The 26,180-nt window shown below is 37.7% G+C and overlaps 1 protein-coding gene across 11 annotated transcripts in view; it reads right to left on the bottom strand.

Annotated features, from left to right (window-relative positions):
- The window catches only part of PARD3B (par-3 family cell polarity regulator beta), a 1,165,226-nt gene that overhangs the window by 690,628 nt on the left and 448,418 nt on the right, over positions 1-26,180 (bottom strand). For 9 of the 11 annotated variants that reach the window (XM_049888916.1, XM_049888918.1, XM_049888913.1 and 6 more), the window contains one exon: positions 7,379-7,550. In XM_049888916.1, coding sequence (XP_049744873.1) covers positions 7,379-7,550 — 172 coding nt within the window. Of the gene's footprint in view, positions 1-7,378; positions 7,551-13,172; positions 13,255-26,180 lie in introns of all 11 variants that reach the window. The other 2 variants (XM_049888920.1, XM_049888921.1) reach the window with 1 other exon arrangement.

Raw genomic sequence — 26,180 nt, 5'->3', positions numbered from 1 at the left:
CCGACTTTTTTTCCCCTAAAGCAACTTTTCACCTACTCTGAAAACAAAAGCAAAAATAAAGAATAACAGGAGCCAAAGAAGAATGGTGCCAAAGGGGTCAGAAATGCTGTCACCTCCTTAGTTCCTGATTTAGTTACTGTCATACCAGAAAGCATGCACACACTCTGTGACTATATGGCTATGACTGATTGATGATAGCCTAGCAAGGTTACCATAGCTAATTACAACATCATTCATCTAAGCCTACATGGGAAAAAAATATCAGGCTCTCAGGGAAGAAAAGAAAGAAAACTATTCTATAGCTGCTAACTTTTGAATAATCAGCCTCAACAAGAAACAAACAGGATGAAATTCAATGACCAAATTATGACTTGTGGATCCATCCAAGCAAATGACCCTGCCCACCCGGAACCAAGCAAATGACCCTAGCTCCCTGGTAATTTCAGCTCTGGGTTTCACAGCAGAGATCTTCCAGCAACAAGAAACCCTCACGAGTGCGTGCTTTGCAGTCAGAATTCAAAGCCTCTGTCAGAAGCACAACCCAACCCAAGCTTTAGTTTTGCTATGTGTGTGGTGTGAGTGTGTTTGTCTAGGATCAGATGCCAATACTTAAACTCACATTATGGGCACAGCAGCTACTTACACACTGCAGTCTAATTAAAGGAATAAACTTCCCCCTGCTTTATTTTTTTCCTGAAGATCACTGCCATAAAGGGATTTGGTTTCTTTAAAAATTCAGAAAAACGTTCCCATATGTCTCCTTCATGGAGTGAATTAGTCAAAATCAGATAGAAAACGGTAACAATTTCCAACAATAATCTATGGCTATGCCATATTTTCTGAGAACTACTGAAAATAAAGAGAATTCAATGTTTTGAAAATAATTATATCATAACAAACACACAATTATAATTTCCACTTCAGTTTTGAAGCGGCACAAACACACATGGGAACAATAAGCATCTGAGGCACCTTTCAGCTTTCAAGTTTCAAAAACAAGAATCACTTTCAAACAGAAAAGTAGCTCATCTTCAAAGTTTAACACACAAGAGGAGAATAAAGCTAATACCGTTTCAACTCCAAACTTTAATCAGCTTGCTTTATATCTAGGTAATGTGGATCACAAGAGGGGCAGCAGCAAGGTTTACTTTTTATCCTGGAATGTTGTTTCAATTACATTGCTAAGTTAATTATGACTAAAGAAATATTTTCTCAAGGAAGCCTAAACTCAAAATTGCACATTTCAGTCAAGAAGAATATTGAGACAAATTATCAAAAGGGACAAAATAAAACCACTAATTAATTGGGGTTCTGGGAGGGAAACTGACAGGGGCATGGAGTGCGAGCCTACCTCAGCTTGGTATTAGTGAGATCCTCCTGGGACATGCACAGGCTATTAGAACAGGATGGGCTTATTTCTAGGTGAGGAAACCACCTAGAAATAAGCCCACTGAGATACGGTGGTCGTATGTCAGGGAGTCACCTGGATAGTCTTGGTTCAGGATATTCAGCCCTAATGAACCCCAAAATGTGTCGTGATTTAAGTTTTGTTTCGAAAATTGTGGTCATGATTAAAAAAAAAAAAAGGTTAAATGACTTGTCTAGGGCACACAGCTACATAAAATAAATGTAGGATCTGGGACCAGCTGACTATTGGTGGTTCTCAGTAGGGGCAAAAATTGGCCCAGCCTTGGACAATGACCTCATAATCTCTTTTGGGGGAACAGTAGGTGGTCAGGTATGAATGATCATAAAAGCAATATAGGGATCAGTTAGGGGAAGACTAAAGGGCTCTCATTCTTCCGAACTTCAAAATCACTGTTCTCACTATTTACAGAAAGTTCTATGTGAAAATACTTGAGATATCAAAAAAGGTACAAAAATATCCACATTATAGGAAAAAAAAAATCACCAAGAACAGATCAGTTTTAGTGTAACTTTCACCCAAACACACACACACACACACACACACACACACACACACACACACACGATGAGACAGAAGCAAATTCATTTCTGAAACTTACAGGAGGATTTGAAAAAAATTTTCTTCACCTTATTTTCTGGTCTTTATTCCCTCGTTAGATTTTTATTTGTAGCTATTCATAGAATCTATTTACTAATTTATACTCTTATCTCAATTCCAAAAGAATATGGGGTGCTATTTTATCATCCGTATTATTAAAAAAAAAAAAAAGACAAAAGTAATTGAAACCTACACTTAATTCATCAAATACCATAGAGTGGTTGAAAGATCACTGTACTAGAAACCAAGAGACCTTTTGGTTAGAAACCAAGAGACACAGGTTCCAATTCTAGTTCTTTAACCAACTAGCCATTTGCATCAGAAAAAAAATTCTAAGCTTTTATTTGCTCACTTGTAAAATAATGTTAATTGCCTACATACTTGCTACTCATGAAATTCTATGGAACTGTATAGTTCTAGACCAGCATTTTACAATTCTGAGGGGTGTTAACAGTTCTTTCAAGTTGGGGTGGCTTTCTCTGCTATAGGATTTCTTAAAAGCACTGGAAATTCTCGTTGCTTACTCAACAGCTTTCTGCACTCTTTTCTTCACTGCTAGTATAACCAATCCTCTTTGCCCTGACAGTGAGCATAAATGGATTAGAATAGTGCCTAGATCCTATCACACACACAGAAAAAAAAACAAATGCCCTGGAGTTGATTCTGACTCATGGTGACCCAATGTGTAGTAGAACTGAACTCCGAAGGGTTTTCAAGGCTGTGACATTTTAGAAGCAGATTGTCAGGACTTTCCTTCTTTTCTTTTTAATAATAGTTTCTTGTCTCTTCTGTAAAGGTTTAGACAGCAGTTTAGGTTTCCACTTAACTATTTCTACACAAACTCTTCAGTGCCATTGGTTACATTCTTCACAACGTGTGAATATTCTCATTATCTCCATTCTGGTTGCTCTATTTCCATTAATCTAGTTTCCCTTTTCCCTTACATTCTCATCTTTGACTTAAAGTAATTGTTGACCAGCAGTCTTTTTTTTCAAGGCGCCTATTTTTTTATGGATAGGCTACAACCACCAAATTTTCAGTTAGTAGTCAATCATTTGCACCGCGCAGGCAGAATCAATTTGAAAGCAATGGGTTTTGGGTGGGGGGGACTCCTAGGACTTATTAAGTGCTCCATAAATGTTACTTAGTAAAAACTAGAAACAAACATTGAAAGACCAAAATACGTTCAGAATCATAAAATCTGAATTCTAAAGTTCAAATGGATTCTGAATATGGCCCTTTGATATTCCACTCAGTGTCTCTGCCACCATGTCTCTTCTTTTTAATAGTCTCTTAGGTTAGCAATCTCCAGGCTACATGGTAAAAAGCACTAGCCAATTTCAGAAACAAAGAATCTTGAAGTGTTAGAATGATTTGCTAGTTAGGGCTGAGTCAGGACTCAGTCATTTAGCATTACATTAAAAAATCCATTAGAAAATAAATGGCAGAAATAATTCAGATGGATGAAACTGGAACTATGTGGTTACTCACTTGATTTAAAATTCTTCCTACAAATTAAAAAAAGTACACCCCATTAGTTTATAGGGCACGAAACTATGAACCACTTTAGGTTGGTATAAAATCTGTTCATCTTTGTAACTCTTCATTGTTGGATGAATAATTAGGAATTGCATTTATTGTACACCTGCTGTGTTCCAACTACCACATAGCAGATTTGGAGGAGACGGAGGAGACTAAAGTGTGGTTACCACAGTCTAAATGGAAAGACAGATCCGTGCACAGATTACTAAAACGTGTCAGGGTCCATCGCAGGATATTTAAAATGTGACAAAGGAAGACAGAGGATGGAATGACTTCTAATTCTATCTAGAAGATCTGGACAGGGCTTCACAAACAAGGGCATATTTGAGCTTGGACATAAAAGAGGAATTAACCTTCACCAAGCAGAAAAGAGTCCAGAAGGTAAGCCAGGGGAAGAAAACAGTATGTACACTTGGAAGAAGGTAGGGAATCTGGGGAACGGCAAGTGGCTCAAGGTGGCTGCAGGTTAAGGTGACTGTGGAAGAGTGGTCAGCAACAAAGGTGTGCGGAGAGGACTATAAATATAAACTTTCTGCTTATTCTGTTATGAGTATTTCATCTTGAGGATAAAAGAATAGGCGGCGCCAACCTCATGATAGTTATAAGGGGAGAAATTTGTTTAATATAATAATATATTGTTGATGATCATCTTGGGTTAGAAAAAGAGATAAAAACATTATACTAAACATTGAATATATTTTTATAGTAGATATCGGTAAAACAAATGACAATAAAAGAGACATTTTTGAAGATCAATATGACCTGATCATAAAACTGTTTTGATTTCTAGTATTTGTTAAATTGTCCCCTTTAGTAAGATAAGCTTGTAAACTGATGGGTAATTAAATTTCCCATTTCCTTGAGTGGGTCTTAAGACTTAAAAGGTGAGTAAACCTTCACCAAGTGAGAATTCAGCCCTGCTTCTGCCGCACCAGCCTGATGGAATGAGCCCAGTGTGAAGTAAACCAGTTCCAGTGGTTCTATAGGAGTTCAGTAGGGAACAGAGGTGAAGGGCTGGGGCTGCTGTATCCGGCATTTTAAACGCACCCTGTTACGAGAGATTGCTGGAACATAAACCCTGCTCTTCCCCTGACCACCCTCCCGCCCTTCACCCAAATGGGATCTCAGGGTGGGCCTGACAGCACAACAAGTTCACACTCAGAAGAGTCACTAGCATCACATTTTCTGCCAACCATAGCCATTCATCATGACAGCAAATGCCTAGCCTATGATCACACCATGGGACAGCGGAATGGGTAGAAACTGAAGCTAGTCCCTTTGCTTCCTTCTTTAACTTTTTTTTATTTTTAATCTAAGAGATCCAATAAATATGTTTTTTTCTCCCCTTTTTAAAGCTTCAGATATGAAAATTACTCACTCTGATAGAACCACACGGGTGGGTAAGGGAAGATTTTTCCTCAACCCGCCCTGCCCAAATTCCTCCAGCTCTTCAGAGGAACCACCTGCATCCCTTGCTAATGAGTTTGGACATGGTCCTAGGGGCAATGGGGAGCCATTGGAGGTTGTTAAGCAGGGAGGGAACATAATCAGATTTGTGATTTAGAAAAGCAGCTCTGGCAGCAGCAGGGCTTGGAGAAAGCAGGCACTGCAAAGAAAAGGTCAGTTTGAGGCCTCCACACTAGTCTGATTGATGATAAAGCTCCAGCCTGCTCCAGTATCAGTGGACACAGGGGAGGAAGAACAGACAGAAAGAAAGTAGGGGGAGGGGGAAGAAGGAAGAACTGGAGATGATACTATGGTTTCAGGCCAGAAGGCAAAGTTTGCCACCTAAAAGTGACAGATAACTAATCTCATCATTTGACCTATGATCCTAGATGAAAATGGGATTTGTGAGCTGGGATTCATCTAGTATTTTCATGGTTTATATATATATTCACAAAATAACCTGCAGGAAAGTGGTAGCTATGTATTCTTTTACCAATAGTATATGACCAGCAGTGAAGCAAAATAGTTACTAACACCGTGTCAGCAAGCATTCAAATTCTGGCTCTGTCACATGATAGCAGTGTGATTTCGGGTGAGTTACATAACTTCTCTGTGCCTGTCTTCTCATCTCTTAAATGAGGAGAATAATAAAACCCAACTAATTAAGTATTAGAAGGCTCAAATGAGTTATTACGAGTAACAGATTTGGAGTACTGGGTACCTTGGCAGCACTGCCTTGAGCTCAGTGCCTGAAGTGTCGTCACCATTTCATAAATATTTTTTTATGCCTCTGCTTCTCTGCCTTACCAAAAATCAGTATTGAAGAAATGGAAAGTCCACTTTCAAAGAAGAGGGAACCTCAGCTTACTTTTCTTTCTTCAGTCAACATTACTATATATATTTCTCAAATAGCTCAACAAAAGAAATAATGAAAAGCTGAAGAAAAACTAACTTTTTTCCCTGAGAAGAAAAATAAGAGAAAGGTGAAAACAAACTCCCAGGCAGAGGGGTACCCTGTGGTTCAGTCTTTTGAAGACCGCAGTACTTGCTTATAAATAGAATATTAAAACAAGCAAGAACAATTTCCCCTTTCATATTCCCTTATTGCCTAATTTTCCTCTCATACCATTTGCATAATGGCTAAAAAGGCATCCATTATGCAAATGAACGACAGGGTTGTAAGGCTGGTGAAGCCACAAACCTTGCTGCAGATGAAGAGACACTGACACAAAGCCCGCCAACATCCGTGTTCCAGTAGACTGCTCCACTAGCTTGGTTTACTAAAGATGGAGGAAAGTCACGAAGACTACAGGTCATTAATTTTCCATTTGGTTTATTTTAGAAGGGGCACTACAGATGCTTTTCAGAAAATTAGTACAAAATATGGATATGTCAATGTAGTGAGACATACAAGTCACTTTACAACATGCATTTTATTTCAAACGGGAAAAACTATTACTATGCACTTTATGATTTTAAGTACATGCTTTGATTTAAAAAAGAATAAGATTCCCTTTGCAAAGTGGAAATAGCTTTTTTGTTTCTAGCTTGGAGAAGTAACCTATAATAGGTGCTTAGAGCAAGTCTCAAAATGCTGTGTATATATTCAACAAGAATAAAAAACTGTTTTAAGTATCAATATACTAGTGGGTTTCCAAACATTTCATGCTGTTAGACTGATATAAATTTATCTCAGAGAGGTATCACCAAAAACTGATGTGTTATTCTTCTTGGAGTTGTAAATTGACTGAAACCGAAGAAGAATGTTTATTTTTTCTTTCTACCAACACCTTCAAAACAAATATAACCAAAAGAAACCTGAAAAAAATTACTGGGTGGTTGTTCTTGTTTGAATAAATCGGCAAGAAAGGATTTCAAAAATGATTTTAAAATGTTTTCTGCAAACACTGAGATATATAGTTTGGGGAGAAAAAGAAGGTGGCTAAGAACAGAAAGTGACCTTTATTTCTAATATGGATTCCTTATAACCCTTTAGCTTCTCCCAAATGATTTTCTCAGGGAATTTTTTTTTTTTTTTTTTTTTTAAGTGAGCCTCACAGGATACAGGTGAGCCTCATTATTTAGAGTCAACTTCTCCACTGTGTTACTTCAAGGGCATAAAGCTGAGATTCGCCTTCAGTTCAAGGAAAAACTCCCATCTACTTACCTGTTAGCATCAGCAGCTGCAAAAAGCTATATAAAAAACTAATTTAGAGGAAAAAAAAAAAAAAAGAGAAGCTAGATTTTTCTTAAAGAAAGGTATCATCAATAGGGTAAAAGTCATACATAAAGTATAAGCAATACATAGTCAGCAAGATGATCATTTTCAGCCAGGTGAAAAACATACACTAAATATACAGGTACCTGATTTCAGAGCAGAAGGGGTTACTTCTATTTCCCCACCAACTGGTTTAAAAGCAGCCAGTTGGGCAGCCATTTCCGTCTCAAAAGCATCTGGGCTCTGCCGATCTGCCAGGTTTCCACTGGGGCTCTCAATCTTGTGAAGTGGTTCTTGTTCGTCAAACACAGCAATCAGCTACAAACAAATCCACCAATACTAATTACTTTGTAGGACATGCATATCACACAAACACGGTATTGAGTTGATGTTGATCTTTATGTGGTTTTAAAGAAAACGGCCTCATAAAACTTAAAACTTTAATGTTACTGTGCCACCGTTCTTAACTCTTCAATAACATTATCTAAACTCTAAAATCACTGTGGCTGGGAAATAATTAATGGTTTGTTTATTTTGTCTGCTTCTGAAACAGAGAACCAATTCTGGCAAATTCTCTTAAAGGAACGAAATGGCTGCCTCCTCCCCTCACCACCTTCTCCAATATGCATAAAGGGCTTCAATATCTATTTTAAGAGTATTCCCCAAAATGAAAGATGAATATACAAAAGTTAGAACAATAGATGTGCTAGTTATAAGGGGACATTCCTGTCTCAGAGAGCTAAAAAACATCATAACATCCCTAATTATATCTGTCCTTCTGGATATAACCATAAATATGTACATACAGACATTTATAGGCAATATATATATGTGTGCATATATACATATTACTTATTTACATTGTATACATAGATACCCCATATCTGTACATGAATTTTCCTTTTCCTTCATGATTGACTCAGCGTCAACAGTTTTAAATACAATGAATGCTAAGTCCAATGAGGATAAAGATCAGCACTTTTAACCAAATTATTCCCATTGTCATCTCAATTTTATTTCATGAGACCTATGCTTCTTATCATTAATATAAAAACTTTTACTTTTCCATTCTCAAGTCATTGTTTCATAAAAATAAAGGCAAATATGATAAAATATTCAGTAATTGTACCAACACTTCTGTATTAAAAAAAAATGAGGGCAACGCTCTGACATTGCATTTTTGGCCAGCAGATCCTACCATCATACCATCATAGAGTACCTCAAAATGTCTATCGTCAGCTAATATGTAAAAGTTCAAATGTGAGTGCAAAACACAACTCAGGGATCATACCATCAATCTAACAAAGTGTCCTGTGTGCAAATTTGAGATCTGCTAGAAAATCTTTAGATATTTTTCATTCATTAAATAAAACAAACGTACTTATGAATGAAACATTTATTCTGGAAAGGGACACATTCGTAGGGGAAGGAACCTTGTTGGCAATAGTATTAATAACACAAGTGTAAGTATAACCCATAAAAACATCATTAATTCCAAGTTCAATCTTTCAAAAGAAATGAATACAATTAGGGATATGCAAATTGGCTATTCAAAAATAATTTTCATAATTGACTATTCATTTTCAGTATGGAAACTTCTTTAATTGGAAAATCCAACAATTCTCTTACCACAGGAAAGAAATGCTACTCCCAAGATATTATTTTTAATTCTTGAAATTGAGTATATAACATTTTCTACTTTTAATTGGTAGTACTAATGAACTGATTTGAGATCAGACTTAAATAGATTAATAATGAAAGATTATTCCAGTATAAAAATAATCAGTAGACCTTTATCTTTGTAATCATCTGACCAAAAAAGAAGAGTTTAACACTTTAAATGCTGAAAAGGAAGCAAATCGATTTATTAAACATAGTGGAAATTTCATATTCATCACTGTTTGTGTCATTACAATCTTGATGTTGTATATTGGTAAATTCTAACATATATTAGCTATGTTCATTTAATATACCAGTCAACCAGGTAAAGGAACTATACTGGTACCTAAACAGAAGAGGGTCAGCTCCTGAATCTATGGTACCCAAACAAAGTCACTGATCCCATCCAGACCGGCTGATAAGAGACTCTCTCCATTCCATCTTCATCTTAACTTATACAAATAACAGAAACTAAAACTTGTTTCAACATTAATAATTCACTTAAATCACATGTGGTAGGTCCCTTTTAACCAGATGACTTAATTTATTATACTACTTATATTACTGAGTAACAGAGGATCTGGCATGCAGTGTTACAGAGATGCATTAATTAATATAAACCACCGTGTAAGTCCCTTAACAGAAGGCATGCTGGTTTTCATAAAAAAAAAAAAGTTTTCATAGTGTTCAGTAATTGTAAACGGCCTTGCTGCCTTTAAACTCATTCAAAAGTACCTTTCCCACTGATATAAAATGGACATAAAAAAAGGAATTTTATTAAAAATTTTTTTTAATGTTTCACATACAGTAAACTTCTGTGGCATGTGGAAGATTGATCACTAACAAATTAGGGGCTGCAGTAACCTAATCCTATGCAAAATGCACATGGGCAATATTTGATTTGGATGCTTTCTTCTTCTGCTGCCCTTATCCATCTTCTGGTGCCCCTTCTGTTCTCTTTCTATGATGCCAGTATTCTCATGTCATTCCATGCAGCACTGACATTTCCCGAAGACCCCAGGATCCACCATAACCTGTTCATACAGCCTTTACTTCCAATCAAATTTCTGTCTCCACAGATCTCTGTCAGCATTTAGGAATTTAATCCCTAGATACAAACAGGAAAATCAATCTACAAATACACTATTAATACTCTCATTTGAAAAAAAAAAAAAAAAGTCTCAGAGCCCACTTACCTTTCTAGGTCCCAACCCTATTTCTCACTTTTCCTCGAAAACACAACTCCTTGAAGGAGCTGTCTACCCTAGCAGTTCCCAACGTCTCCCCCTTCCTCTTTTACTGAATCCACTCTTGTCAGCTTCTCATCCCTCATCAAGGTCAACAACAATCTCCAGATTGCTAAATTCAAGGTTACTTCTTTGTCCTGATCTTAGAACAGAGTGGATTACTGTCTTCTGCTTGAAATACTTTCTTCACTTGCCTCCCAGGACACCACCCTCTATTGGAGTTTTTGTTAACTCTCTGGTCCTCCATTAGGTTTCCTTTTATTTATTCCTCCTCATCTCCTGGATTCTATCTCCAAAAATATTAAGAGAATATAATTTTGCTTGGGGGATCTCATCTGTTTTATGGCTTACATACGATCTCTATGCCAATAAATCCCAAACTTAAATCTCCAACCCAAACCCTTTTCCTGAACCCCAGGTTCATGTAGTTTACTGCCTAACCTAACATGTCCAAAACTGAGAAACTGATCTTTCAAAACTCTTTCCACAACTTTTTGTATCTCAATTAATGGCAATCTATTCTTCCAGTTGCTCAAACCAAAAATCTTATAGTAACCCTGAGGTCACTTTCTCTATCCCCTCCCCAACACACATTCAATTTGTCAACAATTATCAAAATATAACCAGGTTTTGACCACTTCTCACCACCACTTTGGACCCAGCTAACATAGTAACATACTACAACAATTCCCTGACTGGTCACCTGTTTCCATTCATGCTCCTTTCCAATCTCTTCTCAACACAAAAGCCAGAAAAATCTTGCGAAAACATCAGTCAGATAATGTCTCTTCTCTGACCACCAGTTGCCCTTTAGCCCATTCTGACTCATGGCGACCCCATGTATGTCAGAGCAGAACCGTGCTTCATAAGGTTTTCAGTGGCTGCGATCTTTTGAAAGCAGATCGCCAGGAAGAGGTGCCTATGGCTGAGTTTGAACCACCAACCTTTTGGTTAGTAGCTGAGTGCTTAACCATTTATACCACTCAGGGAGCATGCTGCCTCTGACCAGAACCATGTAATGTCTGCTAACTCACTTTGGGTACACCCATGATGACCTATGTATTCACTGGCTCCAAATTTCATTTTTGGCCTCAGTTTATAACTGTTCTCTCCCTTATTCTCAGGACTCTATCCAGCTACATTATCTTCTTTTCCGCCTCAGTGTCTTAGCATTTACTGTTCTCTCTGCCTGAAAGAGTCTTCCACCAGATGCCCACCAGGCTTGTGTCCTCTATCCTTCAGATCTTTACTCAAATGTCTGGCTTTCCCTATCCACAATGTCTAAATTACATCTCCCTATACTTCCCTTCCTCTTTTTCTTTATAGAAATGTTGCTCCCTATATGTTACATTTTCTTATATGTCTTATTGTCTGTCTTCCCAACTAGGAGCTAACTAACCAATAAGCAAAGTATATACAGGCTTAAACAAGGTATGCACAGGCTGAATTTTGTTTACTTACTAATCTGTAGTGCACAATTTCACATGGGTTTCACCTCATCTTTGAATAAATAGATGAAATTGTGCACTACAAATCAATACAAAGCACAAATGAATCCGTGCCTACCTTGCTTATTGGGTAATCCATCCCTATCCCCAAACCACTAGAATGTATCCTCCAAGAAAACACTGATTTTTGTCTACTTTGTTGATTACTGTACATGCAATGCTTAGATCAGTGAATATGACATAATTGGTGCTCTATATTTATTGAAAAAATTAGCAAAATATGAGGCAAAACAGACAGTAAAACCTAATGTAGCAACAAAATATCTAGAATTTTCATGTGTTTTTATAATAAACATTCCAATTAAATCTTTTTAAAAAGAGAATGAGTATAAATGACCAATATGTACCCATAAGGTGCTCAAAGCGTCATCATCATTATCGTTGCTTTTGCTTCTGTTACTACAGGGGAGAAATTCCTCATTTTCTATCCAAAATTGGGGGAAACCGAGTCTACCCACATCATGCTCCTAGAGTGGGGATTATGCATCTACTCTTTCTCTTCAGGCACATTTTCAAAAGAGAGAAGCTACTTATTTGGTCTCTGAAATGAGGGAAAGTGTTGCAGCAAGGATGGCAGGCAGATGCAGAGGTGGGCAGGCTTAACAGGGTGGTCTCAGACACCTCCTCACCCCCATTTCTCCCAATAATCAGCTTTAATTTATCTAGTAAGAAGCTTCTCAATGTCTCCCCCAAAGTACCCCGATGACTGAGATGAAAAAACCTCCAGGGCAATTGGAGGCATAGTCCAAATAGCATGCCATAAGCTCAAAATTGGAGCCTTGGGATGGAGTAGGTCAGCAGTTCAAATCCACCAGCTGCTCCTTGGAAACCCTATGGAGCAGTTCTACTCTGTCTGTCCTACAGGGTCACTATGAGTCAGAACTGACTTGACAGCAACTAACAACAAACTCAAAATTGAAGTCCCCAAGTTTATTTAGCAAATTTATGAAAATTTTACATTCTATACTTTACCAGCTTTGTGTGCTTGTGTTAATTTAAAAAAGATTTTCTCTCTAATCGCCAATAAAATAAAGGCACCAGAAAGAATGTGTCATTTATGCTTTTCATAGCTCTGTTTGAGAAGTCAAAGTGAAGTGCTTTTCTCAGGAACACACCTGTCTTATAAATTGTTTTTGTAGTGATATGCCATCGAGTTGATTTCAACTCATAACGACCCCATGTCACAGAAGAGAACTGCTCCATAAGGTTTTCTTGGGTATAATTATTAAGGGCAAACCCTGGTGGCATAATGGTTCAGTGCTATGGTTGTTAATAAAAAGGTTGGCAGTTTGAGTCCACCAGGCGCTCCTTGGAAACTCTATGGGGCAGTTCTACTCTGTCCTATAGGGTCACTATGAGTTGGAACTGACTTGACAGCAACGGGTTTGTTTTTTAATCATTAAGAAAGCAGATCCTCACGTCTTTCTCTCACAGAGCTTTCAGTTACCAGCCGAGCGCTTAGCCATTTGCACCAATACATTAATGTGGTATATAGTGATCATTTTCAATAACTAGATCTCAATTACCTTTGCTAACAGTATTTCCAATTCGAAGATTAGATAAGTCCAAGTATCCTCCTCAAGGTATCCCCGCCCTCCTCAAGGGCACCTGGAAGGAACATCTGAAATGAATGAGGATTCTACTAGAAAACAAACCATCCAGAAAACTTATTTTAAAGGGTATTTTGATCTTTTTCTCATTCTCAACCTTGTCAAGGTCGAAATAATAAAAAAGTCAACAACAACAAAAATAAAAGATCAAAAAGTAGTAAAAGAACTTTGGATAATGGGCAGTATCTCTGAGTCTGAATTACAGACCTGATCAAAACAGCCAAGCGTTCTCCACAATTTCACACCACCGATAAACCTTCAAGGGATATATTTGTTCTGATACTTGAACGATAAGGCATTACCACCAATATCACTAGTAATGGTGTATGTATGTGTGTACGTGTGCACATGCGCACTGAGGGGTGAATGGGGTGCAGGTGGAATACTAATTTCCTTGATAACATCTCTAACATGCTTAAGTGCCTAGCACAGAGCCTGGTACACAACGGCAGGTTAAATGTTAATTCTTTTTCCTACCATAGCTAATATTCCCTGGCTTCCAGGCTGAGTCCCACTTGACTTGTTTATCCCTGTTCTGCTTTTACTTTGTTGCTTCTCTTTAATCTCTGCATCACAGGGTTGACAGAAGAACAGAGAAAGTAGAGAGATCAAACACATCAAATAGGTAATTTTTGTTTTTCTCTTACTCTTGCTCTTCATCACAGGAGAACACAGAACCCCTAGACATGCAGCGCTGCTCTTCCATCTTGCAATACACGGCTTGTGCTGTCTGTTCTGTTGCTACCTCAGGTAGAGGCAACGTAACAATCCCTTTTGCTTCTACGCTGACAAGTAAATATTTTTAAGAATAACTACCACAAAGTGCATTTATTTCAGGATCCCTCAATATGCATGATGTGGGTTACTTTCTTTTCAAGCTAGAGCATTCTGTCACTTTTATAGCCAGAGTTTTTGTTTGTTTATAGTCTGATGCTCTTATTTTTAGCCTATATGAGGATGAAGAAGGACAATCCAAAAGTCCATAGAACCTAATAAACTATACTTACAAAAGTATCATTCTGGATTCATAATTACACTGAGAAATATGAGGTTCTATTTTAATTACATATCAAGTGAACTAATGTACTACTAAGAAAGTCTTATTTGCCATATTGGCTTCTTTGGGTTAAACTGTTAAACTTAACAATGTATTATAATTTTTTTACTGTTTTGTACACATTCTATGTTACCAACAAGCAGGTAGTAAAATTAAAAGACAAAACAAAAAAAAATAGTATCTCACAAAATAAAATTGGAATAATTTGTCTCAAATCTTAATAAACACAATTAAATCTAAGTAAGACTGTGAAATTACAACAATTTCACAAGTAGAGGAAAACACATTATCGCCTTTGGGAACAGAGTGAAACACTGCAGAATTTCATTTAAGTGCACGCATCTGCTTGTAACTAAATAACAATTGGCTTTGTGAGCTAATTTTATGCCACTTTAAACAAAGGTTTCAAAATAGGTTCTCTTCCTTCACTGGATCTTTGACAGCTAGCTAGAGGTTTAATCCGGATTTTAAAAATTAGCAGACTCACATTAGCATCTTCGTCAGATGCTAGCATCAGATCTAGCATCTTCATAGCAAGTAGGTAAAAGCTCTGATTCTCAGTTCAACTGACGTTCCGTAATAAGATAAAACCAATTTTCATTTCCTCCTCAAACTAAAAATCCCTAATAAGGACCTTTATAAACCTTACAACTTTCAGCTTCATTCTAAAGAAAAAAACATGACTTAGTATTCAATTCTACTAAGAACTCTATTTATCCCCATCACATTTAAAGAGGCAGCTGCCTAAATTGCCTCGTTATAACAAACAAAAAATACCTGTTTAAAAAAATCCATTCAGATTTCAGCCAAAAATATTTCTACCTCCTTTAATTATGTGGTAGGTTCCTGAGAAGCCAGGTATATATTAAACACATTTTATATGGAATCACATTTTTCCTCTGACTGATTTAAATTAAAATTTCCAAGATTAGGCATTACTACTTGACAAATTTGAGAGAATCTAGGGTTGTCTTTGTTACATTCTTTACTTAGTAACGACAGCTCACCATTTATTAAACGGCATTCATAACTCATCCCTAATGTATACAAGGGAAGCCTGGGGAGACCTTTCCTCTGGGTCCTTCACCACTCATAGCTGTAGCGGGGCACAGAGGCCTATAGGGGTCAGATGGCTGCCACAAAGTCCTCATTCTAGGGGGCCCTGAAGGGCAGCAATAGTAAAAGCAAACAAATGCTGAAGCAGAGGGAAGGTTGAGCATTGTCAGAGTAACACAAGTTTCTGAAACTTTAGAAACTCAATATACCTGCCTTGTCAGTCATAATATTCTTCCTGCCCCTAAATTGCATATATTAAAAGCAACAGACATTCAAGCAAGTGCAAGATGGAGATACTTGGGTTAAATTGTTTGGAAAACTCTTAAAGATGATCCCAATCCACTGCATAGCTTTGTCTGCCATTTACACAGCATATTTATCACTAGATGGCTCCTCAGTTCTTATTCAATTACAAGGGGCTGGGAAGGTCTTGGGAGGGTGCATATTATTGGAAACAGACACAAAGCAATTTGGGATGTTTTAAAATGCACAGGCGCATGGCACAAACAGAAATTACTTTCTTCAAGTTATAAATTACACACATCTAATGTGCATTTTAAAAAGAATATTCTATTTGGAGCACCTATATCCAATATTAGAAACCCTGGTGACATAGTGGTTAAGAGTTACAGCTACTAACCAGAAGGTCAGCAGTTCAAAGCTACCAGGCACTCCTCGGAAACCCTACGGGGAATTCTACTCTGTACTCTAGGGTCACTACGGGTCGGAATCTACTTGACAGCAGCAGGTTGTACCTAATATTAGATGACATAAAGCAGCATAAGAGAATATATTTTTTAAATTATAAAGCACTACTTACATTTATAAGAAGACCTGGTAGCACGACGGTTAAGTACTCGGCTGCTAACTGAAAGGTTGGCATTAGAACCCACCCAGCGGTTCTATGGGAGAAAGCCCTGGCAATTTGTCCCTGTAAAGATTACAGCCTAGAAAATCCTGTGGGGCAGTTCTACTCTGTCACAAGGGCTCTCCATGAATCCAATTCAGCTTGAAGGCAACTAACACCACCACCACCTACATTTATAATCCTTGTAATATCTACACTCAATGTTATTTAACAGGCTCAGTTTTATTTTTCTATTTCTCAATGTCTATTCTCTAATGAAACCAATGCTAAAATTGCCTCAGAAATGCCCTGGCTGGTAATCTCGAAACCAAACCACAGTGCTGCCACACCCACCCAGGGGATATGTTGATAGATCCTTGAAGGCAACAGTTTACTGGAACCTAAGGGTGATTTCTCTCGGCAAGGATTATCCCCATCACAACTAAATGTAGCTCTGCCTTGGCCAGACCCTCCTGACTGCAGGAGCACATTCAAGGGCCTCAGTTGGCTTCCAGCTGCCAGGCTGCCCGATATTTACCCACAACACTATTGCCAAGTGGTCTTTCCAAAATACAGATCTGATCATGGTCTTGCTCCAGCTTACAATCATTATATTCTTGTAACTTTCAAAATAAACTCAATCTCCCACACTGGGCCCTTTGCCAGGCTCTCCAGCGATGCTGCACCATCACCTGTCGCAAGGCACGAACCTTTGGTTTAACTGTCTCTCTTCACAAATAAACCGTAAGCTACCTGAAATCAAGGATCGCACACACACATATACGTAGGTACACACACACACACACACATTTAACAAATACTTACACAGCCCCTTACTATGTGCCAGGAACTGTTCTAAGTGCTAATATTTTATTTCATACTCACAAGAAACCCTATGAGATAAATACTATTATCCCCATTTTATAGATGAGAGAACTGAGGTACAAGAGACTTTATATTCTAAGCTCCTAGTATAATGCTTGGCACATAGAGGGGGGGTCAGGTAAAAGAGCAATCTAAGTTTTCTGCTATACCCCAAAGGGAGAGCAAAGCCTCTGTTATATGATGTCTACACTTTTATGTGGCTCCTATCTCCCTGTGCCCTGATTTTCCATCCAATTAGAAATAAATGTTACCTCTATTACTCCTAGACACAGCAAAATAGCTTCTGTCCTACCCTTAAGGTTCAGTTCAAAATAGAGTTTATGATTTCTCCATTTGAAATCTACTTAGTAAATTCTGATCCCAACCCTGCTTCCTGGTGGGCTATATCTATGTATTTGATTCTCTTCCAGAAGAACTCTTTTGAAGTTGTAAACTAATTTGTACATTAACATACGTAGTTTTGAAACAAACACAGTAAACAGCACTCTCCATTGCATCTGACTGCTAGAAGAACCCTGCTTATTTGTACTAATGACTGCAATCCAGGGTGTATTGCTTAATTTTGTGGATTAATGAGTAAGCAATCAAATGTGATTTTAAGTCATGAATATAACAAACATACTATTCATTTATTTTGACAAGTATTTTAATGTATGAGACTTGGCTACAAATAGAGCAGCCTATTCTGTAAAAGAAAAAGGAAAAAAAAAAAAAACCTTTCTGCTTTTAAAACAATCCAACAGCTCACACATAATAAACCTCTACAGGGAATGATGACAAAGTCACCACCTTCTAAAGACATATAAAGAATTCATAGATTGAGAGAAAAAACAATGGGATCTTACTACATCATTAACATTTTCAAAGAGAATGCCTTTTGCTTTCTTGCACTGTATCTCCAGGTTTTGCAAAACACACAGAACACTAACTAAAATAGGTCAGTACAGGCCTGAGGCAGGTGCAGTGGGCACACCTGTCCCCGGCCTGTCACCTTGGCAGCCTAAAACACTAGTTTCAGGCAGCTTCACGTGTCCCTGAGGTCGCCTCCTATTCCTGGTCCTACATACCCCAAGGCCAGGTAAAGCAGTGAGCAGACTACAAATATGGGGAAGGTCACAACTCCTTCAAAATTAGCTGATTAATTGGTACCATGTTTTATCAGACTGGTTAGGGAACAGACTTTTTAGCATGGACACATTTAACAAATCGGCCTGAGTGCTGGCTGATTGACCTTGTGACAGGTCCGCTGATGTTCTACCTTCTCCAGCATTTCATGACAGCTGAGCAACTGGTGGAGACTATAGAAAGGTCAGCCTGCAGCCTGACTGATGGATGAGGAACCACTTCTCTTAAATATTCCATTTAGACTCAAGTCTTCCTTGTCATGGGTGACAAGGCTTCAAAGCCGATATTTAAAAAAATTAACAGTGCAACTGCAGGTGGGTTTGGCTGCTGAACTCCCTCTATCTGACTGGTAGAGCTAACCTTTTCTTTTAGCTTCTAATTGCTCTACATATTCTTAACTAGTGATAATGTGGCTAACCCTGCTGGGATGGGTGTTGACTTTGGGAGCATCTAAATGTCAAGATTTGTAATTATGATTGTGGGTGTATTAAACTCACATAGAATGATGCCTCGTTAATTGGGGCCTGAAGACAAGCAACCTGGGGTCCTTGCTCCTTCCACACAGTCACAGTTAGTGTGTCACCTCTTCAAGGAGTACACGTAGTCCCTGACTTATGATGTATTCCAGTAATAAAAAACCACCTTTATGGCTGTTTCTGGATTTTTTTTTTTTGTACATCTTATTGTTGGTACTATGTACTATTGCATAATTTGCTAATGTTATCATTCTCATATGTTCACTCGTAGATGTTCGAAGATTGGATTTATAAAGATACTAATAACAAAAGGCAATAATAATGGGAAAAAAAGAGGTGTTCGGTATTCAATTTATGTCAGAACTGACTTATGATGGAGTCGTTGGAACAGAACCCCACAGTAAGTTGGGGACTGCCTGCAGCTGCATCTTAGGTCTATTTCTAATGGTAGAAAGATGGGCTTTGCCTTTTCTGCTAAATATGCTTTAGACTTTTGAAATTTAGCTGTAAATTTGCAAGTTTGGCACAAAGACCTTCCTAAAGCATCAAAATATATTTTATGCACATAGAAACTATGATTTCTTTCTGAACTAAAAATTAATACACATTCACTATGTGGCAAAAAATAGAATACAGGTTTTGAAATTAGGACCCAAAAATCCAGGTTGCTGTGACCATCAGCAATATTGGCTTTCTAAAGCTAGTCCTTAGAAACCCCTACTGGTATAGTGGTTAAGAGCTACAGCTGCCAACCAAAAGGTCGGCAGTTAAAATCCAGCAGGTGCTCCTTGGAAACTCTATGGGGCAGTTCTACTCTGTCCTATCGGGTCACTATGAGTCACAATTGACTCGATGGCAATGGATTTTTTAAAGCCAGTCCTTACACTGATATTTCCAAACCCAATGGCTGCTTTTGGACCTTTGCACTATAGGCTTTTATATTTTCCATGCAAAAATAAAATGTGGGTGCAAGAATATGCAGAGATCCCAAATTTCCCCAATTTCCTCAATCAAATTGTATGTGAGGTGTGTGCTTGTATGTTAGAGAGACAGAGACAGAAATAGAGGGAGAGACAGAGAGAGGAAGGGGACAAAAAAAGCTTCAATAAGCATGCCCATATGGAGGCTTGGGAAAACACACAATAGTAAAGAAGATATTCAAAACCACTGAAATCCCAGAAAAATGACTATTAAATCTTTTCTTCCAGTCTCCTTTTATATATACATATGTGTGTGTGTGTGAAGGAGCCCTGGTGGTGCAGTGGTTAAGTGCTCGGCTGCTAACCAAAAGGTCAGCGGTTGGAACTCACTAGCCACTCCACAAGATAAAGATGTGGAAGTCTGCTTCTGTAAAAATTTACAGCCCTGGAAACCCTATGAGGCAGTTCAAAATTGTCCTACAGGGTCACTATAACTCGATGGCAACAGGTTTCATTTTTCTTTTTGGTTATGTGTGTGTGTATATATATATATATACACACACACACACGTACATACGTACGTGTGTGTGTGTGTATACATATATATGGAGCCCTAGTGGCGCAGTGGTTAAGAGCTCAGCTGCTAACCAAAAGGTTGGCAGTTCAAATCTACCAGCTCTTTGGAAACCCTACGAGACAGTTCTACACTGTCCTATAGCATCACTATGAGTTGGAACTGACTTGACAGCAACAGGTTTTTGTTTTTTTTTTTTTTTGGTGTATGTATGTGTATTTATGGATATTATCCTATCACTGACGGCGCTGTACTTCAGGATAAATCTTGAAATGTTCTTTTTGACGATGAATGCAACACCATTCCTCTTCAAATTGTCATTCCCAGCACAGTAGAATATACGATTGTCCAATTCAAAATGGCCAATACCAGTCCATTTCAGTTCACTAATGCCTAGGATATCGATGTTTATACGTTCCATTTCGTTTTTGATGATTTACAATTTTCCTAGATTCGTACTTCGTACATTCCAGGTTCCGATTATTAATGGATGTTTGCTTCTGTTTCTTCTCATTTTGAGTCATGCCACATCCGCAGATGAAGGTCCCGAAAGCTTTACTCCATGTCATTAAGGTTGACTCCACTTTGAGGAGGCAGTTCTTCCCCAGATTTGAGTGCCTTCCAACCTGCGGGGCTCATCTTCCAGCACTATATCAGACAATGTTCTGCTGCTATTCATAAGGTTTTCACTGGCTAATGTTTTTCAGAAGTAGACTGCCGGGGTGTTCTTCCTAGTCTGTCTTAGTCTGGAAGCTCAGCCGAAATCTGTCCTCCATACGTGACCCTACGGGTATCTGAATACCGGCAGCATAGCTTCCAGCATCACAGCAACACACGAGACCCCACAGTAGGACACACTGACAGACACGTGGGGGAATGGGGCATCAGGATTGGAAAGAAGACTCATTAACAACCTGTGTTATGCAGATGACACAACCTTGCTTGCTCAAAGTGAAAAGGACTTGAAGCACTTACTAATGAAGATCAAAGACCACAGCCTTCAGTATGGATTGCATCTCAACATAAAGAAAACAAAAATCCTCACAACTGGACCAATAAGCAACATCCTGATAAACATAGAAATGATTGAAGTTGTCAAGGATCTCATTTTACTTGTATCCACAATCAACAGCCACGGAAGCAGCAGTCTAGAAATCAGACAACGCACTGCACTGGGTAAATCTGCTGCAAAGAGGTCACCTTGAAGACTAAGGTACATCTGACCCAAGCCATGGTATTTTCAATCACACCATATGCATGTGAAAGCTGGACAACGAATAAGGAAGACCGAAGAAGAATTAACACCTTCAAATTGTGGTGTTGGCGAAGAATATTGAATATATTATGGACTGCCAAAAGAATGAACAAATCTGTCTTGGAAGAAGTACAACCAGAATGCTCCTTAGAAGCAAAGATGGAGAGACTGCGTCTTACATACTTTGGACATGTTGTCAGGAGGGATCAGTGCCTGGAGAAGGACATCATGCTTGGCAGAGTACAGGGTCAGCCCAAAAGAGGAAGACCCTCAATGAGGTGGACTGACACAGTGGCTGCAACAATAAGCTCAAGCATAACAACGATTGAGGATGGTGCAGGACCAGACTGTGTTTTGTTCTGTTGTGCACAGGGTTGCTGTGAGTCGGAACTGACTCTATGGCACCTAACAACAACAACATGTGTATGTATGTGCATACATGTATATGTATGTATATACCCAGAAAAATAAATGTTTACATATATAAAACAATACTACATGCTATATATACACATATATATAAATATAAAACATTACTACATACAGCATAGTGCACAATTTATTTTCTGATATTTTCAATTAGGATTTTATTATTTGCATTTTTTTCTAACTCTAATCTGTAAAAAGAAGAAGAAATTTCATGACTGAATCATATTCCATAATATATTAACCATATCCTAAATAATCTAGGTATTCTCCCATTCTGGATGCATGAAAGTACAATTATCTTTGCATAGTTTCAATACTAAGTAGCATCATTCTTTTAATCTTGCTAATTTTATAGATAAAAGTATACCCTACTGTAGAAAGTGCAATTATTTGATCACTAAACTTACTGAAATTTTTATTTCTTCAGTTCATTTATACTCTTTGTCCTCATTTTCCATTGTGCTTTCAGTGTTTCTTATCAACATGTATAAACAATTTTATGTTAAATATATTAAATATGCCGTTTTGTTTTGTAAATGTATTTTCTGCCAGTTTACCTTTCAATTTTGTTCATAATGTAAAATTTTTCCTTCCGTCGTATTCCATTCACTTAAAATCCTCTATTAAATCTTCAAAGCTCCGTTGTAAATAGGCACTCACCTGGAACCAGTAACATTTATGGTGGGCAAGTAGTAATGTTGGTTTCATTTAATTTACTACTTTGATATTCCCTTAAGAGAGAGCAGGTGGGAAACGTTTTGATAGAACGGCCTTGGATTTTGAATCATACATTTATATTATAAATAGTACAGATGGATTAAGTGCTATTATGATAAAGAAATTCACAAATAAAATTCTACTATTTCAACTGACTGCCTAATCCAAGTGTCTAATTATAATTATTTTCTATAAAATGCTTACATTGAAATGCCACAAATCAATCCATTATTAAAATGGGGAAAATATGTTCACAAACTTCATTCCAAAAAAAAGGAAAGTAAACCAAAAAAAAAAAAAAAAACTTCCATGTGTTTGAAGACTGTAAGATTCCGTTATTTTTTTCCTCTGAGAAAAGTAAATGTAGCTCTTTTAAACTTTTGACACGCTCTACTCTCAGTCATCAATCGCCTTTCTTGCTTTCCTGTAAACTGTCTCCCCATCCTTCAAATTCTCAAGGATTAAAAAACTCCAGGAAGGATCTATTGACATAACAGATTTAAAAAAAAAAAAAAGTGTCTGTGTGTCCTTAACTCTGGCCCAAGTCCTCTTTGTATCGTTTAACCGCTATAGTTGCCGTGGCTCAGCTTACCTATTACACTGATGACTTTTGGATTTCTAGACACATTTCTCTTTTAGCAAAATGCCTTTGCTTATTTTATCCAATGTGACCTACCAACTAAACCCACTTTCACATGAATTTCAAACTTAAAATGTTATTTGTTTCACCCACAACATGTAGATAACAGATGGGGGTACCTCCAAAAGAACTAGGGAACATGAATTCTCTCAGAGAGTTAACCTATGAAATAAATAAAAGCATCATGGTCTGATTTAAAGCACACAAAGTCAACTTAAAAAGATCAGCCCAGAGAAATATTTAGACAACTATATAAATAGGTGTGCCGATGAGACAAGGGATTCCAGTTGACTATGAGTCTGCTTTGACTCATGATGGCCCCATGTGTGTCAGACTAGAACTGTGTTCCACAGGGGTTTTCAGTGGCTTTTTTTTTTTTTCCCAGAAATAGATCTTCAAGCTTTTTTCAGAGAAGCCCCTACGTGGATTTGAATTGCCAACCTTTTGGTTAGCAGTGAGCGCATTAATCGTTTGCGCCACCCAGGGACTTTAGATGACGGATGTTGTTGTTGTGGCAGTTCAGCCAATTCCACCTCATAGTGGCACTGTAGGACAGAATAAAACTGCCCCACAGGTTTATCCAGGCTGAAATCTTTATGGGAGCAGGTCTTCTCTCCCATGGAGCCACTGGGGGGTTCGAACCACCAATCTTTAAGTTAACAGTTGAATTGCTTAACCATTGCACCTCTAGGGCTCCTTCTTTATTCCCCAGCCCCTTCAAAAGAAAACAAAAACCCTTGCATCTGCTGTTACTTTTTTCTAGAATCCTTTGTGGTTGAGAATTCAGATTCTGGAACCAGATTGTCTAAGTTCAAATTCTGGTTCAAACCACACCATAAATGTAAGGGAGTTACTTAGGTTCTCTTGTCTTCAATTTCCTCATCTATGCAATAAGGATAGCAACTAATGTTTATGGATGGTTTACCATGTTCAAGGCACAGAGTATCAGGATGTATTATCTCACTTATTCCTATTTCTAAAAACAGCCCTAGGACATAGTTACTATTGATGTCTCCAAAATCAGGGCACTGAGAGATTTTACATGGCCAGTAAGTGATAAAGCCAGGAATACATGCTGTACCCACCTCTCAACTTCTATTACAAGAGACATGACCCAGCCAAGTGCCTGGAACAACAAAAATGATCCTTAAATGCTACTCCTCCTAAAAAAAACTAGCTATTATCAAAATCATCATCACAACCATTTTTATTATTGATAGAAAGTCCTATTCATCCTTTAAGACCCAATCATTGTGTATACTGGACAATGTCTGATGTCTAGAAATTGTTTAATAAGTGTGATTTGAATGAATAAATTTACCCCATGATAGTCCAATAAGAAATACACAAAGTCAATTAAAAAGACCAAGTATCTCCCAGCCTGGAGGAATATTTGACAGAATACTTACCTAAACAGGATAGACTTGATTTATAAAACTCAAATAGGTTAACAACTGAAAAATGTAAACACTTCCATATAACGTGTACAACATATACATTAAATTAGAATAATGTTATTAGTAGATCAGCATGTGAAGTGGTAAGCATCACACAAAAAAATTAAAGCAAAACACAGATACAGGTGGAAAAAAAGAAGCCTAATTAGATCATTAAGATTGGAGGAAGACTAATTAACAACCTGTGATACGCAGATAAAGCAACCTTGTTTGCTGAAAGCAAAGAGAACTTGAAACACTGAGGAAGATCAAAGACTACAGCCTTCAGTATGGATTACAGCTCAACATAAAGAAACAAAAATCCTCACAACTGGACCAATGAGCAACATCATGATAAATGGAGAAAATATTAAAGTTGTCAAGGATTTCATTTTACTTGGATCAACAGTCAACGCCCGTGGAAGCCACAGTCGAGAAATCAAAAGAAGTATTGCATTGGGCAAATCTGCTACAAAAGACCTCTTTAAAGTGTTAAAAAGTAATGCTGTCACTTTGAGAACTAAGGTGCACCTGACCCAAGCCATGGTTATTTTCAATCACCTCATAAGCACGTGAAAGCTAGACAATGAATAAGGAAGACTGAAGAAGAGCTGATGCCTTTGAATTATGATGTGGTGAAGAATACTGGATATACCATGGACTGCCAGAAGAACAAATGTGTCTTAGAAAAAGTATAAACAGAATGCTTCTTAGAAGCAAGGATGATGAGACTTCGTCTCACGTACTTTGGATGTGTTATCAGGAGGGCCCAGTCCCTGGAGAAGGAACAACATGCTTGGTAAAGTGGAGGGTGAGCAAAAGAGAGGAAGACCATCAATGAGATGGATTAACACAGTGGCTGCAAAGATGGGCACCTAACAACAACAACATATTTGATACCAAGAAATTTTACCCGTGGGGTATTAATATTAAAACAGAGAAATAATTCCCACTGACATAGAAATACTACATAGTCTGTTGACAAGACAGAGCTCCAAATATAAACTCTTCTCAAAATTGTTTCATCTTTGGTTTAAATGGTAGTTAAAATGCTTGTCATTCTGTAGTATTCTTTCATCCAAGTTTCATGACAGGAAATGCTGTGTAGCATTTTCTCAGAAAGTACTCTAGAAAGCTGGTACAGTTAATCAACTTTAGAAACTCTCCATTCCTATAATTTATTTTGTTTTTATAGGAAAAAAGACTTGGAAAGGTTCCTGTGAGACATGGAAAAGTACCAAGATCTGTCAAGGATAAACATGTTTTCTTCCCCAAGCCCTTTAAGTCAGTGAAAATGGTTTCAAATAATGAATCACCAAAGGAAAAAGCCCTATTTTTATTGGGCTAAAATTAATAATTCCTATGAATCAAGAGGACAAATGGAAAGTGGATGCAGGCAACCAATTGGAGAAGGCCTGATATTGCACTTAGAAAGCCCCACCACATAAATATACTGGAGTATTGGAGAAGAGCCTGATGAGACAACAGAATCCATTTTTTTTTTTTT

The sequence above is a fragment of the Elephas maximus genome, chromosome 6, assembly GCF_024166365.1.
Source record: "Elephas maximus indicus isolate mEleMax1 chromosome 6, mEleMax1 primary haplotype, whole genome shotgun sequence".
NCBI classification, from domain to species: Eukaryota; Metazoa; Chordata; class Mammalia; order Proboscidea; family Elephantidae; genus Elephas; species Elephas maximus.
Note: the sequence above shows the minus strand (reverse complement) of the source record. Positions and strands in the feature narration are given on the sequence as shown.